This window comes from Actinia tenebrosa, unplaced genomic scaffold, assembly GCF_029948245.1.
Source record: "Actinia tenebrosa isolate PJP-AT-01 unplaced genomic scaffold, QUT_ActTen_1.0 PGA_scaffold9__36_contigs__length_13948895, whole genome shotgun sequence".
Taxonomy (NCBI): Eukaryota; Metazoa; Cnidaria; class Anthozoa; order Actiniaria; family Actiniidae; genus Actinia; species Actinia tenebrosa.
The window spans coordinates 8,969,049-8,981,400 of NW_028292586.1; the positions used below are offsets into that span (position 1 = coordinate 8,969,049).

General features: G+C 46.1%; 2 protein-coding genes across 2 annotated transcripts; one reads left to right on the plus strand and one right to left on the minus strand.

Annotated features, from left to right (window-relative positions):
• Positions 1 to 279: 279 nt before the first annotated feature.
• LOC148904723 (uncharacterized) lies at positions 280 to 5,708 on the minus strand. The gene has a single exon (XM_089024755.1). It carries the CDS (start codon positions 5,446 to 5,448, stop codon positions 499 to 501), a length of 4,950 nt encoding a protein of 1,649 aa, XP_088880881.1. The 5' UTR covers positions 5,449 to 5,708; the 3' UTR covers positions 280 to 498.
• A 2,488-nt stretch (positions 5,709 to 8,196) lies between these two features.
• LOC148904724 (uncharacterized) lies at positions 8,197 to 9,702 on the plus strand. Its single transcript, XM_089025261.1, has 4 exons — positions 8,197 to 8,637; positions 8,714 to 9,071; positions 9,210 to 9,407; positions 9,597 to 9,702. The coding sequence occupies exons 1-4, from the start codon at positions 8,486 to 8,488 to the stop codon at positions 9,684 to 9,686; spliced, it is 798 nt and encodes a 265-aa protein (XP_088881387.1). The 5' UTR covers positions 8,197 to 8,485; the 3' UTR covers positions 9,687 to 9,702.
• Positions 9,703 to 12,352: the final 2,650 nt, after the last annotated feature.

The following is a 12,352-nucleotide window of genomic DNA, read 5'->3' on the forward strand; positions in this document are numbered from 1 at the left end:
CCAGCAAGGATTCTGGGGAAGTCGCAGAAGCCCTAGGTAGGATTTATAAGCACGTCTTGAAATGGCCTAAGCTGCTGCAAGTGGATGCGGGGACAGAGTTCATGGGCGTGGTTACTAAGACCCTGAAAGACCACGACACTAAGATTAGGAGAGCCGAAGCAGAGTACCACAGGGGTCAGAGCATCGTCGAAAGATTCAATAAAACCCTGGCTGAGCGTCTCTTTGGATACCAATATTGGAAAGAGCTGCGCCAGTGAACACGACGAACGACGTAAACGAATGAACAAGCTTTAATAATGAAACGTAGTCGCAAGATGGCCGACCAATAACAACAGTAATGAACAGGCGTCACTGGCGCGGGCGCGCGCGCATGACAGGCACAAATGTCCGCGGGCACAACGGGCTCGCTGGCGCAGTATCTTCTTCTTCCTTATTTTCTGTTAATTAACTGGATAACAAAGTTATTATGGTTCATACATCTACAGGTCGCATAATGTCTCAATATAGGAAGTAGTCCTTGAGGTAGGCTGGGGGTTTGCGTGTTCGTTGTGGTCTCGAGGGAGATTCTTCGCTGCTGAGTTCGTTGTTGATGGGCAGTGGGACGGTGAGAGTGACTTGCGAGGGTGGTGGGTCTTGCTCAGTTGTTTCTGGGGTTGTGTTGGTGTCTTCTTCCGATGCGTTGTCTTGATTGTTTGGTTTACACCAGCTTGGTAAGTCAACTTCGTATGGGCGGATAAGTTCCGATGGGGGTGTTGGTGGACTTGGTTCTTCTGACGCTAACGTTGGGTCTACGGTGGCGAAGTCTTCGTCGGCATCGTTGTGGATTACTTGAGTACTAGTGTGGGAGGAGGCGAGGGGAGCGGGAACGGCATAGCACTCACATAGCTTGACCTTGTATGATGTGGCGCGAAGTTGGGATCCGGTGAACTTCTTAATGTAACACCAAGGGTCGCTCACTTCTGTAACGATGTAGCGGTCACGAGCACGTAGTTTGTCGCGGTCAGCGATCAAATAAACTATGTCTCCCACTCGAATCTGTGGCTGAGGTGCGGCAACTCCGTGTTTGTCTTTGGACTTTTCGCTGTGGGGATGGTTAGTGGACCTCTTCTGGTGCTGCGCTACTATATTCTGGTAGTCAGATAGTGGGAGTTGGTCACAGGTGTATTGACTGCGCTGTGTCCATAGTTCACGAGCGGAGAGACCTTGATGGCGTAGGCGAGAGTTGAGACGAGCTGTTGCTAGTGCGAGGCCAGTAGAAGTAATGGGTCCACCTCCGGGCTCCTGTCGCAGAAGCTCTTCTTCTAGCTCTTGAATAGCCTTTTCGGCGACTGGGTTCTTATTCTTATTCTTTATGCGACCAACATCGAGCCAAATGTTCAAGTGTTTTAGACCGTCGTTGTTGCTAAGAGATAAGAAGCTTGGTGCAGGGTCTACTCGAATGACTGCTCTTGGACCGTCCAAAGGGTGTAGTTCCACAATGAGGCGTGTAAGGGCGTCGCGCAGGGTGTCGTACTTTTCGTCTTGTATTAAACAAGTGTTGGTGTAGGATGTCGAACACTCTCTGAGTAGTAAGATTGCTTGTCGTTGTCGTTTGATAACGTCAGCAGCGAAGGATATGCCGACGACGTCGGGTGGTTCTTCAGATGATTGGCTTACGAGAGAACTTGGAAACTTCCGTAAGGAGGCACATGGGTGGCATGACGAGGATACCCTGGTTAGGGCACTGTTCATGTCTAACGCAAAGAAGTGGCGTAGTACAACCATCTGAAGCTGGTTGCGAGATGGATGGTTTAGACGAACGTGGAGAGCTGTGAGAAGACCATCAAGTACGGACCGTGGTACTACTATTGCCTCAGATGAGGGGGTGAAAGGTTGGTTGCGTTTGACTACTAGAATGCCGTCTTTGGAGATGGACGTTACGTTTAGATAGCGTTTGATGTCTTTTATGTTAGTCAGTTTCTTCGAGGGTCTAGTTCCTTGTTTCAGATGGGCATGGACTCTGCGGAGGTCGGGACATCCGTTTTGGATTTCTCGCCATGCTGATCTCGTGGTGAATGGAAGTGACTTGGTGTTGTCGATGATGTCTTGAACGGACACGTCACGGACGACAGAGTCTTCTGTTTCTTTGATGAAACTGCACACCTGGCATGTTGGTTCTTGGCACTCTGGAGCGTTGCGGCTCGTAAAGTCTGAAGGGAGGTTAGCCGTACCGGCCAAATGCTGCAACGTGACTTGATATCGGCTAACGGTAGTTAGGAATGATGTTACCCGAGGGCTTGCGGAAAATTCGCCGCGACAGAGTTTATTGATGGCTTGGACGCATGGTTTGCTGTCAGTGAGTACGCAAGTATGGTGTTCAGACTGTATTATAAACGGGCTGAAGTGCTTGACGGCCGCGGCGATACTCAGTGCTTCAATTTCACAGGGCAGCCAGTTGACTTGGTGTTTGCGGAGTTTTGCGCTGAAAAATCCGGCAAGATAGAGGTTGTTCTCACGGGACACATATAGTGTTGCTCCGAGGCCACGTTTGGTTACGGAGCCGTCTGTTACGATCCATAAGGAGTCGGATGGACGTGGTAGAGCGATGGCTTTGGTTGACGTGAGGGCCTGCTGAGCAGCTTTAAACTTGTGGAGAAGACTTTCGTTCAACGTAAGTTTGTCTTGTGACTGGAGACCCGAGATTGCGCCTTCGAGGGGGTCGATTAGGGAGGAACACTCTGGTAGGACGCGGCTAAGGACTTTGTAGGACCCGATAAAAGAGCGCATGCCTTTGACGGTAGTTGGAGGAGGACAAGATGCAAGAACCGCGACGCGATGAGGACTTGCAGATAGTTTGCCTTGGGACCACACCCATCCTAATATGGTGGTGGACTTTGGACAGATGACCGTTTTAGTTGGTGAGAGTCTAAGGTTGCACCTGTCAAGCTGTTCCAGGACCCGTGCCCAGATAGGTAGAAGGTCTTCGGGGCTTGCTCCTCCGCAGTACAAGTCGTCTGCTATCTTTGCCACGCAGCCTTCTTGGATGAAGTCACCGAGTACTCGACACATCATCTCTTCGAGTGCTGTTTCTGAGCCGGGCATTCCCATTGCGGAGCGGCAGTAAACGCGTACGCCACGAAATGGTGTGGCTACGCCGCAGTACTTCCTGGATTCTTTAGCAAGGGGTATTTGGTAGAAGGCGCGGCTGAGATCAGACTTTATCAGGAACTTCCATGGTGCAATGGTGCGTAGTGTGGAGTCAACGTCTGGCATGAGTGATGGTTGGGGTTTGCTGTAACGTCCCACGTCTGCAAAGGCAGTGACGAGGCGATGACCGCCAGAGGGTTTCTTTATGAGGAAGGAGGGGTTCAGGTATTCTACTGCCACGTCGATATCTTCGGGTTTTTGGAAGACTTGGTCTCTTTCCAGTTCGTCAAACTTCTCTTGCAGCTCTATTAGTTGGTTTCGAGAGTATTGAGGAAGGCGCCCTTTACGTTGGGGCGGCTGTACCGGTCCCATGTTTACGCGGGCTTCTATATGGCCCGCTGCTCCGTTGTACCCTGGAATGTCCGGTTTGAAGACGTTGTCGTATTTCTGTAGGACCTTCTGGAATTGGTCACGCATGGAACTTGTAAGTAGCTTGTCTGGATCTAGACTTACGCTGCCTGAGGACGGCGGGGTAGGCTTTACTTCTGTAACGGGGAGTGTTGAGGGTGGAGCCGCTTCGGGAGGAGTCGCTGGGACGGTTGGGCGGGCCCAGCAGATGTGGTCGTGGCGTCGGACGGTGTATGGTTCGTCGGACGTGTTGGTAATTCGCACTTTACCTCCGACTGTATCTATGACTCGTGGTTGGGGCCATGGGTTTTCGCTGGGTGGAGGGCGTTTGAGTTGGGACGTATCACTACGGGGTTCAATGGCGATAGTGTTGTCAGTTCCCAGCTCGGGGGGGACGTCAACTTCTAGGTAATCTCCAGGCCAGATAACGGTGGTGGGCGACGATGAACGTAACACATACGACGTGGCGTGGCGTATGGTGTGAGCCTGAGTGCTGTGTTTTTCATCGGTGTGGTACAAGATGGTTTCGGAGCCTTGTATAGTTATCTGTTGAGTGGCTGGGCGAACTGAGATGTCGTTCGCGATGAGGAAGGGTATTCCAGCGAGTATGTCAACATCTATGTCCTCTACTACGAGGGCGTCGAGCGCGAGTTTCTTGTTGGAACGAGAGAGCAGGACGTGTACTTCGCCAATAACGGTCAGCGGTGTCGTACCATCGGCTTGCAATGCTTGTTGGGAAGACTTTTCGACGGTAAGACCAAGTGTCTGGGCAACGGACGCTTTAATCATGCTGGTTTCGGCGCCGGTGTCGAGGGTCAGCCTCACTGGGTGTTGTCGATAGAAGGCGTTGAGTAGGGGTGACCTTCTGGTGCTGACCCTTCGGGAGATGGAACGTGCGGACGGAAGGGCTGACGCTTCACTGTCAACTTGATCAGGTGCGTACAGATCTAGGTTATCGTCGTCTTCTTCTACTTCCTCTTCATAGTTGGTTGTCGAGCGAGTCTTGGCGAGGAAGAGTCTGTCCTCAGGAGGTAAGTAAGGGCACTTACTTAGGAAATGCTGTTGATCTGCGCGGCCTGCTTCTTTGCATAGTGGGCATGACCTGGGGCGTCTGGAAGTCGTTGGGCGGCGACTGTTTGGCAATTTGTTTGGTTCACGTGAGGCAGGGAATCTAAATTTTGACGCTGTAGCGCGTAGTATCTTGGAATCAGCGGCTGTGCGTAGTTCGTCAAGCAGTGAGTCCAACGCTTGGGAGATTTCTGGTTTTATCGATGCGAGGGTTCTGGAGCGAAGTTCCGTGCCATATCGTTGTTTTACGAGGTTTGGTAAGTCCGGGTGGATTAGTCTAAGCCAGGTGAGAACGATCATATTTTCAAGACTGGGTGTTGATTCCTCGTCGGCGGTTATAATCTCGCCATGGTGGGTGATATTGCCATTAGCGATGAGGAGATTGTCTTCGACGAAGGACATCAGTCGTTGAAAGAGGTCTTCTGGGCGTTCGTCATGTTCCAGTTTAATGTTATTAAAGTCGATAAAGTGTGCTCCGGTGGACTGGAACCCATAATGCATGCGAATCATTTGCCAGATGGAGTTGATAGATGTTGAGTTCTTGACAATTGAATTTCTAGAGATAACTGGGCAATAATTAGCGATTTGGCCAAGCATCAACTCCAGATGGGTACACTTTTGCTGTGCTGTTCGACGTCTAGCGACAGGGACTGCTTCACCGTCATCAGTAAAGCCTCTTAGAGGGCCTCGAGATTTCTTTAGCCACGTCACGGTATCACCAAGGAAGGATGCGAAATTTACGTCGAGAGATAATGTATACTGTAGGTTTTGTCTCCATGCTTCGAAGGAAGTGATTGTCTCGTTTTTAGTCAGTGTCCATTGTTTTGGTGCTCTTGTTGAAGTCATTTTTGGAGTCGATGGTTTGGGTGATTGTTGATGAGGCCGTGTGAATGTGTTTCGTAAGCTCTTGTGTACGTTTCTTGCTGTTCGTTTTCCAACCACCGTACAGGTTGGCTCGTTACGAGACTTCTGCTATTGATCGTTGTATTTATACTGTTGTTCGTGGGTCCTTTAATCGCTGCCACCACGCCAGTGAACACGACGAACGACGTAAACGAATGAACAAGCTTTAATAATGAAACGTAGTCGCAAGATGGCCGACCAATAACAACAGTAATGAACAGGCGTCACTGGCGCGGGCGCGCGCGCATGACAGGCACAAATGTCCGCGGGCACAACGGGCTCGCTGGCGCTGGAAGATCCCTCCAAACGCAACAGGGAATGGACTCAGAGGCTCCCCCAGGTCGTCGCGGCTTTAAATAACGAGGCGGCCAGGGCTACGGGAATGAAACCCAAGGATGCCATAAAAAAGAAACACGTGGAACACAAGTCCTACGTCAGAAGTTCGAGGGCGGTCGGACTGAAGGAAAAAAAGCTCCCCCGCGACATAGTGGTCAGATACCTCTATCAGACGGGGGAACTCGAAGGTGGCAGTAAGAGAGCCACGGATCCTAACTGGTCTTTGGAAACGTATGAGATTTCGAAGTCCGTCACCAAGCAAGGGCAACCCGTGTTGTATTACCTAGATGGCCCAAGTCGTGGATTTGTCAAGGAAGAGCTGCTCATAGTCCCCAAAGACTCAAAGTAGTGCTGCTCCACGTGCCCGATTACACTCTAGGCATGTCAGTCTTACGTTGCCTCTACAATGCCCGCGTTTGTTGTTGATACGATCCACGGAGAACTGCTGATCATCATTCGGGTCAAACCTCCATAGTAGAGGTATGTTGCATTTGGCACACCGTGCCCCTTTCTTATAGACGTCGTCCACGCATAGGTCAAACTTTATTCCCGCATAGCGGGGATCTTTGCTCTTTTCTTCGTCGTGGCGCTTGTAGCGAAGGAGTTTCTTGGCAATGTTCTCCTTTACTATGTCTTCTGGGGTGCGGTCGTAGCGCAGTTGCGGCCCCCAGGCTCTTTTTAACTGTTTGGCATACTCCACACGACTTACGGCGGTGTAGATAAGGTTGCTCCAACACAGCCGCTGGTCTATGATCCATAAGGTTTCTTTTATGGTAAGCCCCTGCGCGCTGTGGACTGTCATGCAGTAACCTAAGCGCCAATCTGGGTGGGAGGTAATTTTTTCCACCTTTTCTATGGGTACCCAGGCTTTATCATGTGTTACAGCATTTTGTAGTTGGATGTCGGTACCAGGTACCCAGACATCTCTTTTTTGCATTCGGGTATCGTGGGGTTTGTAAGAAACAGGTATGGGATGTGTAGGGAAGCGCTCTCGGTGTATATTTAGCAAGTCTTTCTGTATGCGAGACTGTGATGCGCGTTTGCTGCTTAGCACCAAATCCTTTGGATGCCATGTGTGAAGGAAGTCCTCGTAGGACTTCGCTCGTACCCTCTTGCGTAGTATCTTGTTTTGTTCCGCGTCACTAAGGCCCCAAAGTTCTGCTTTCAGGTTTCTTATTTGATCCTTACTGCGGTAGTCGGTGTTAATTTCTTCGGAGTGGTCTACCATTTCTTTTAACCATTTATGGGGCATCTCTCCGGTTATTGGAGGAGGCTGGCAAGGATCTCCGGCGAATATCACTTGACACTTTCCACGGAGGAATTCTACAAATTCCTGCAGGATTTCTAAAGGAACGGTGCAAATCTCATCCCAAAGTATCACCGGGGGTATGTCGTGGATGGCTTCTGGTACCCACTTTTGACCATTCCAGCGGAAGAAGCTGTGGTAGGTCTGCGCGTCGTAACCCATCTCCGTTAATTCTCTTTCCAGACGGTGCGTTGGCGTTAACACCTTTATCTTTGGAAAGAGTTCCAAAACCCTGGTAGTTTTACCACTGCCTCCCGTTCCGCAAAGGTAAGAGAAGCGTTGGTAAGAGATTGGGTCCGCAACCGACGGTAGAGGCTCCCCGGTTGGTTCCACGCTACCGTAAAGATGTTCTCCGTGATATTCTACACGGCCTCTCCATGCTTTTATCTCCTCATCTTTGACGCGCCATTGACCACTTTCTGCAAGTTCATCGGCAGTGTAGAACTCCTGCATCTTCTCTAACACTTCTGGCTTTACATACAAGGAATCCGTGGCTACGCGTGGGATGTCCTCTTTGTCAAACCGTAGCAGCATTGCTAAGAGATTGATGTGCGCATATGCTAGCATGCTGGCACGCAGATGGTAATACTGTGGTCGATGGTCTTGGTAATAACACAGCGCATTCCATTTCTGTTCTTTTTGACCTTCTATGAAGTAGTCCCATTTCTCTACGGATACCATCGTTCCTTGGTTATGTGCACGTTTTATGAGGAAGCTTAGTTCACCTTCGTCTGTTATCAAGCGACGCTGCAGAAAGCTGGCACACTTAGTAAGGGATGAGACCGGAATTGTGTCATACCCAAAACTTTACCCAGTTCCATCGACTAGTTCAGCTGAAGCCAACAATTCTCAAAGAAATCGCCGAAAGGTAAGTCGTCGATTGATAATAAAAAAATGTCACACATATTGGACTATATGCCCCAACTGTAGCACTATCGTTTGTTTACTATATAGATTCTTAGAGACATGATCGCTGCTAGTACTGGTGAGTCCAGAGAAGCCATGGGACCTGTTACAGAGCTTGAGAATGAAGACAGGTTACTTGTAGACAATGCAGAGGAGCCTGATACAGTAATCAGTGCCGAGGATTGTTCTTCAGCGCGGGATTTCAGCACCCAGACTCCAGATTGCTTGGCTTGCAAAAAGCTCAAAGAAGAAAAACGATTGCTACATAATAAATGCATCGATTTAAAAAACAAGATCGATTCTCTGGCAAAGGAACCCACTCCAAAATCGTCCTGTGGTATTCAGTGTAATTTAACACAGCTGAACGACCATGAAGAAGGTCTTGGAGAAAGGATCGGAGAGAATTTGGAACAAGACGATGAGTATGTAAATATGGAAGTGGAGGAAGATGATGAGGACACAGTTGACTATGACATTACAGAGGAAGAGCCTGAGAGTATCCCTGATGACGTTGACTATCACCCCTACACAGATACAGAGACAGAAACTGAAACGGAGGATGAAGAGCATATGACAGGAAAGAGGTATGGAATAAATTTGATCTTTATAGTTTAAATCTTGACAAAAAATAATTTGTTTTGCTGTTGTTTTGTCTTACAGATTCAATTCAAGCAACTATAGCACTAGAACTGAGCCTAAGTACATTGTCTTCTTGTCCAAGCTGTTATTGTTGTTCTCCTTCTGCCACTCCTGCAAGACTGAAAACCCTGTTGTGACATACCGAGAAGTAGGGACTATGGTCAATATCACTACTACATGCCAAAACCCCAGATGCCCAAAGAAGGAAAATACTTGGAGAAGCCAACCCAACATGACAGGCACTAAGATCCCAGCTGGTAATATTCTCCTGTGCTTTGCTGTCCTAACTGCAGGTGCTTCTGCAAGCAAGGTTTTCAGGCTATTTCAGCACATGGGAGTTGCCTGCATCACACTTACTACTTTCTTTAAACATCAAGGGGTACGCAATGTTTACAAAATGCTTTATTTATAAAAATGATCTATCATAGTTGAATTTAGTTGAGTAATGCAAACAAGGGCTCTGTACCTGAGAAGTAGGAGAATTATTTTCCATGTAAATTTATTTTTTGAATTTTAGGAAAAGCTGTTTCCTTCCATCCTGCTGTTTTGGAAAAAGTACCAAAAAGTAATGCTAAGTGAAGTAAAGTCACTGCCAGAGCCCCTAACACTATCTGGAGATGCCAGGCATGACAGCATGGGGCACAGCGCCAAATTTGGAGTATACTCAATCTTCCTTTGTAATTTGCCGAACATTATTCATTTTTCCCTCGTACAGGTATGTTATCATCATTGGATGTTATGATTCTACTATATCTGTCCTTACTGCCAAAACAGGTAGTGAGAATTAAACTTGTAAAAAAGCACTTTGTTGACTTTACATTCATTATGTTCTGTACACACATTCTTATTTGACTCTATAAGATAATTAATGCTAATCTTTGCATTGTGCCATTGTTCCTTTTAGAGAAATGAAACTGGTAGCAGTACGGCGATGGAGTACGTTGGTTTCAATAGGAGCATCAACTTCCTTCTTCAAATTGGCCTTACAATTTGAGATTACAATTACAATTTTACACTGAGCCAGTCCGCATCAGCAAGTGGTTCTGAAGAATATGGTCCTACCAATTCGTGAGATTCAGACCTGGGGTAGCTATCATCTGACTCGTGTGTTTCAGCATGTTGATGGCATTCGTCCTCAATTTCTCCATCCTCTTCCTCTGAATATATACTTGAAATCTCGCTTTCAGAGCTGCAATCACTCCCGTAATAGTTCGTAGCCATCTTGTGAAATTATATATTGAAATTTATGTTTTTTGAAGGAATGAAAGTCACTAACGGGTCAATGTTTACAATACTTTGTCTACTCGTATCCTTGACAATCGCTTTTCTCGGTTCTCGAATTTACGTCACTAGTTACCAGTCTCCTAAAACACGGCCAACACGACTGGGCGTCGCCAGAAATCTAACTTTGAAGGCTGATTTCGAGGTGAAAAAAATTCGAAATCGAAAAATTTTTTTTGGAATATTTATTTATATCATCTAGAGATGCCAAAACCGTAAAAAAAATTCTAGACCTGATATACACTTTAATTGACACATCGTTACAAAATCAAGGTTTTAATTGACAAGAAAACTTAGAATCACTTTTTCTAAACCTGCTTTCTTCTTTTCGAGAGCCATAAATTTCATCCGTAAGGTCTCATGGTTCTACATACATATATATTAAGAGTATCCTGTTAAGTTTTTATAGTAAATTGAAATTTAGCGACTGAATATCATTTCTCTTTTATACCTGGTGCGACTTTTCATTTTGTGTTAACAGTAATTTCACATCATGTTCCAAGGTCTTGTTTGTCTGTAAAACAATTGGAATTCTTATTTTACCCTTAAAATATGTCTAGTAGACCCCTACTTAAAAAACTTGCCACTTAACAGCTTTAATTATCTCCAGGTCATGGGTCTTCTCTTCCAGCTTTTTGTCAAAAGAATCAGCCGAGTTCTACAGAAAATCGGGCATTATTAGCTCAAAAAAAAGGTTTTCATCCTCCCCATCCCCTTAAACGTATTGTACGTTTTTACCTCTATACCGCTCGCACTAGTTTTCAACTTCTTCATGGTTTTTGAGTTGGCAATATCTGATGCCTCCTCAAAGTTCCCGTCCAATTATTGTTTTAGAGCATCATTGATAATGCTCTCTTGCTCCAGGACGTCCACTTTATCTAGACAGTCAAATGATGTCTGATAGACTGTTACGGCCCTTTGGCCCTGATCGCTTCTTTTTATTCTTGTTGAGTGTTCCTCCTTCGATTCGATCCATTATTAGATTTGCAAGGTCCCAATTTCTTGCAGATAGCTGGGAGACTTTGAAGTAACGAAATAATGTGCCGCATCCTCTCCAAAAGGAAAAATAGTAATGTTTAGTTAATAAAAGAAGAGCTAAGGTACTAGTACTAGGTACCAGGCTTGTTCCATGCCTTGCTTTTATTTATGTCCGGAACCCTGTTAAAATACGACTGCTGGGAGTAGAAATTATCTTTCGTCCACTTATCTGGCGAACCAAATTTCAAATTTGGGGGGCAGGTTGGAGACGAGTCCTTTGGAAGATGTTCACCAATTGTGGTTCCAGCATTCATGTCAGTGTTGAAAAGTACCTCCCCTATTTTCTTGCCGGAAATTTTCTGATTTGGTTTTTCTTCATATCTTCCTTCCGGGTTCCGCAATGTCATTTTTGTCATGCTCTCGTTGTTCAACTTAAGAGATAAAGGGATTTAATATGCATTTTAACCTTCTTGAATAAATATCTCCCGAGTACTTCAAATTAAGTGAGTTGCATATTTACCATAGCTTTCGGAGATGCCCGAGATGTAATATTCCATATAACCACTGTCCTCCAACGATTCGGGAATCGGAATATTGCATAGTAAAGTCTCGAAACCCTCCTCTTCCGTTCCTAAGATATCATGGATACTCGTGAACAATGAGTTCATTTAACCCGTTCTACTGACAACGGACTGAAGAACATGAATATAATGGCTACACCTACTTGAGGGGCAGAAATCCATAACACTGAAAGGAGCGGCTTTGGACAATGTCTTCGATGGGAGTGATACCACTTTTCTGCCCGTTTTCGAAAAACTCTACAAAGTCTTTCGAATTACTAAGTTCACCAACAGTAGCGGATTTAGAGATGTCGCAATTTTGATTATCCAAACCACCGAGGTTGCACATGATTTGCTTACTGACGCCTTTGCATTTCAACTAAAATGTACATCAAATTATTCATCAACTTTTAACATACGTGTACGGAAACTGACCAACAATGTGGCATTATTGGATTCGTACTATACGCACCGAAGCGTATTCGTCCTCATAATCTTCATGTTTTGGGACACTTAATGATCTACCTCCAACAGCGATTCGGTTTCATCGAAAGCAAGAAAAGTTCTGCCTCCCCTTGTTTTAAATCTCCAAGTTACTTCTGACATAATTGTTGCTCGATTAGAAGTATACTAATAAGATAGACGAATTGAAATTCAAATACAAGAGTTTTTCTTCGGCAGGATATAATTTTGAACACTAAAAGTATTTCTCCTGCAATTTACTGATGAATCGATGACGTATGTGTACATAAACGATAGGCAGTTCAGAACTGATTATAAAGATAATGATTTTTGCGTTCTTGGCATTTCCGAAACAGCAATCTTGTTTTTTTACTCAAAC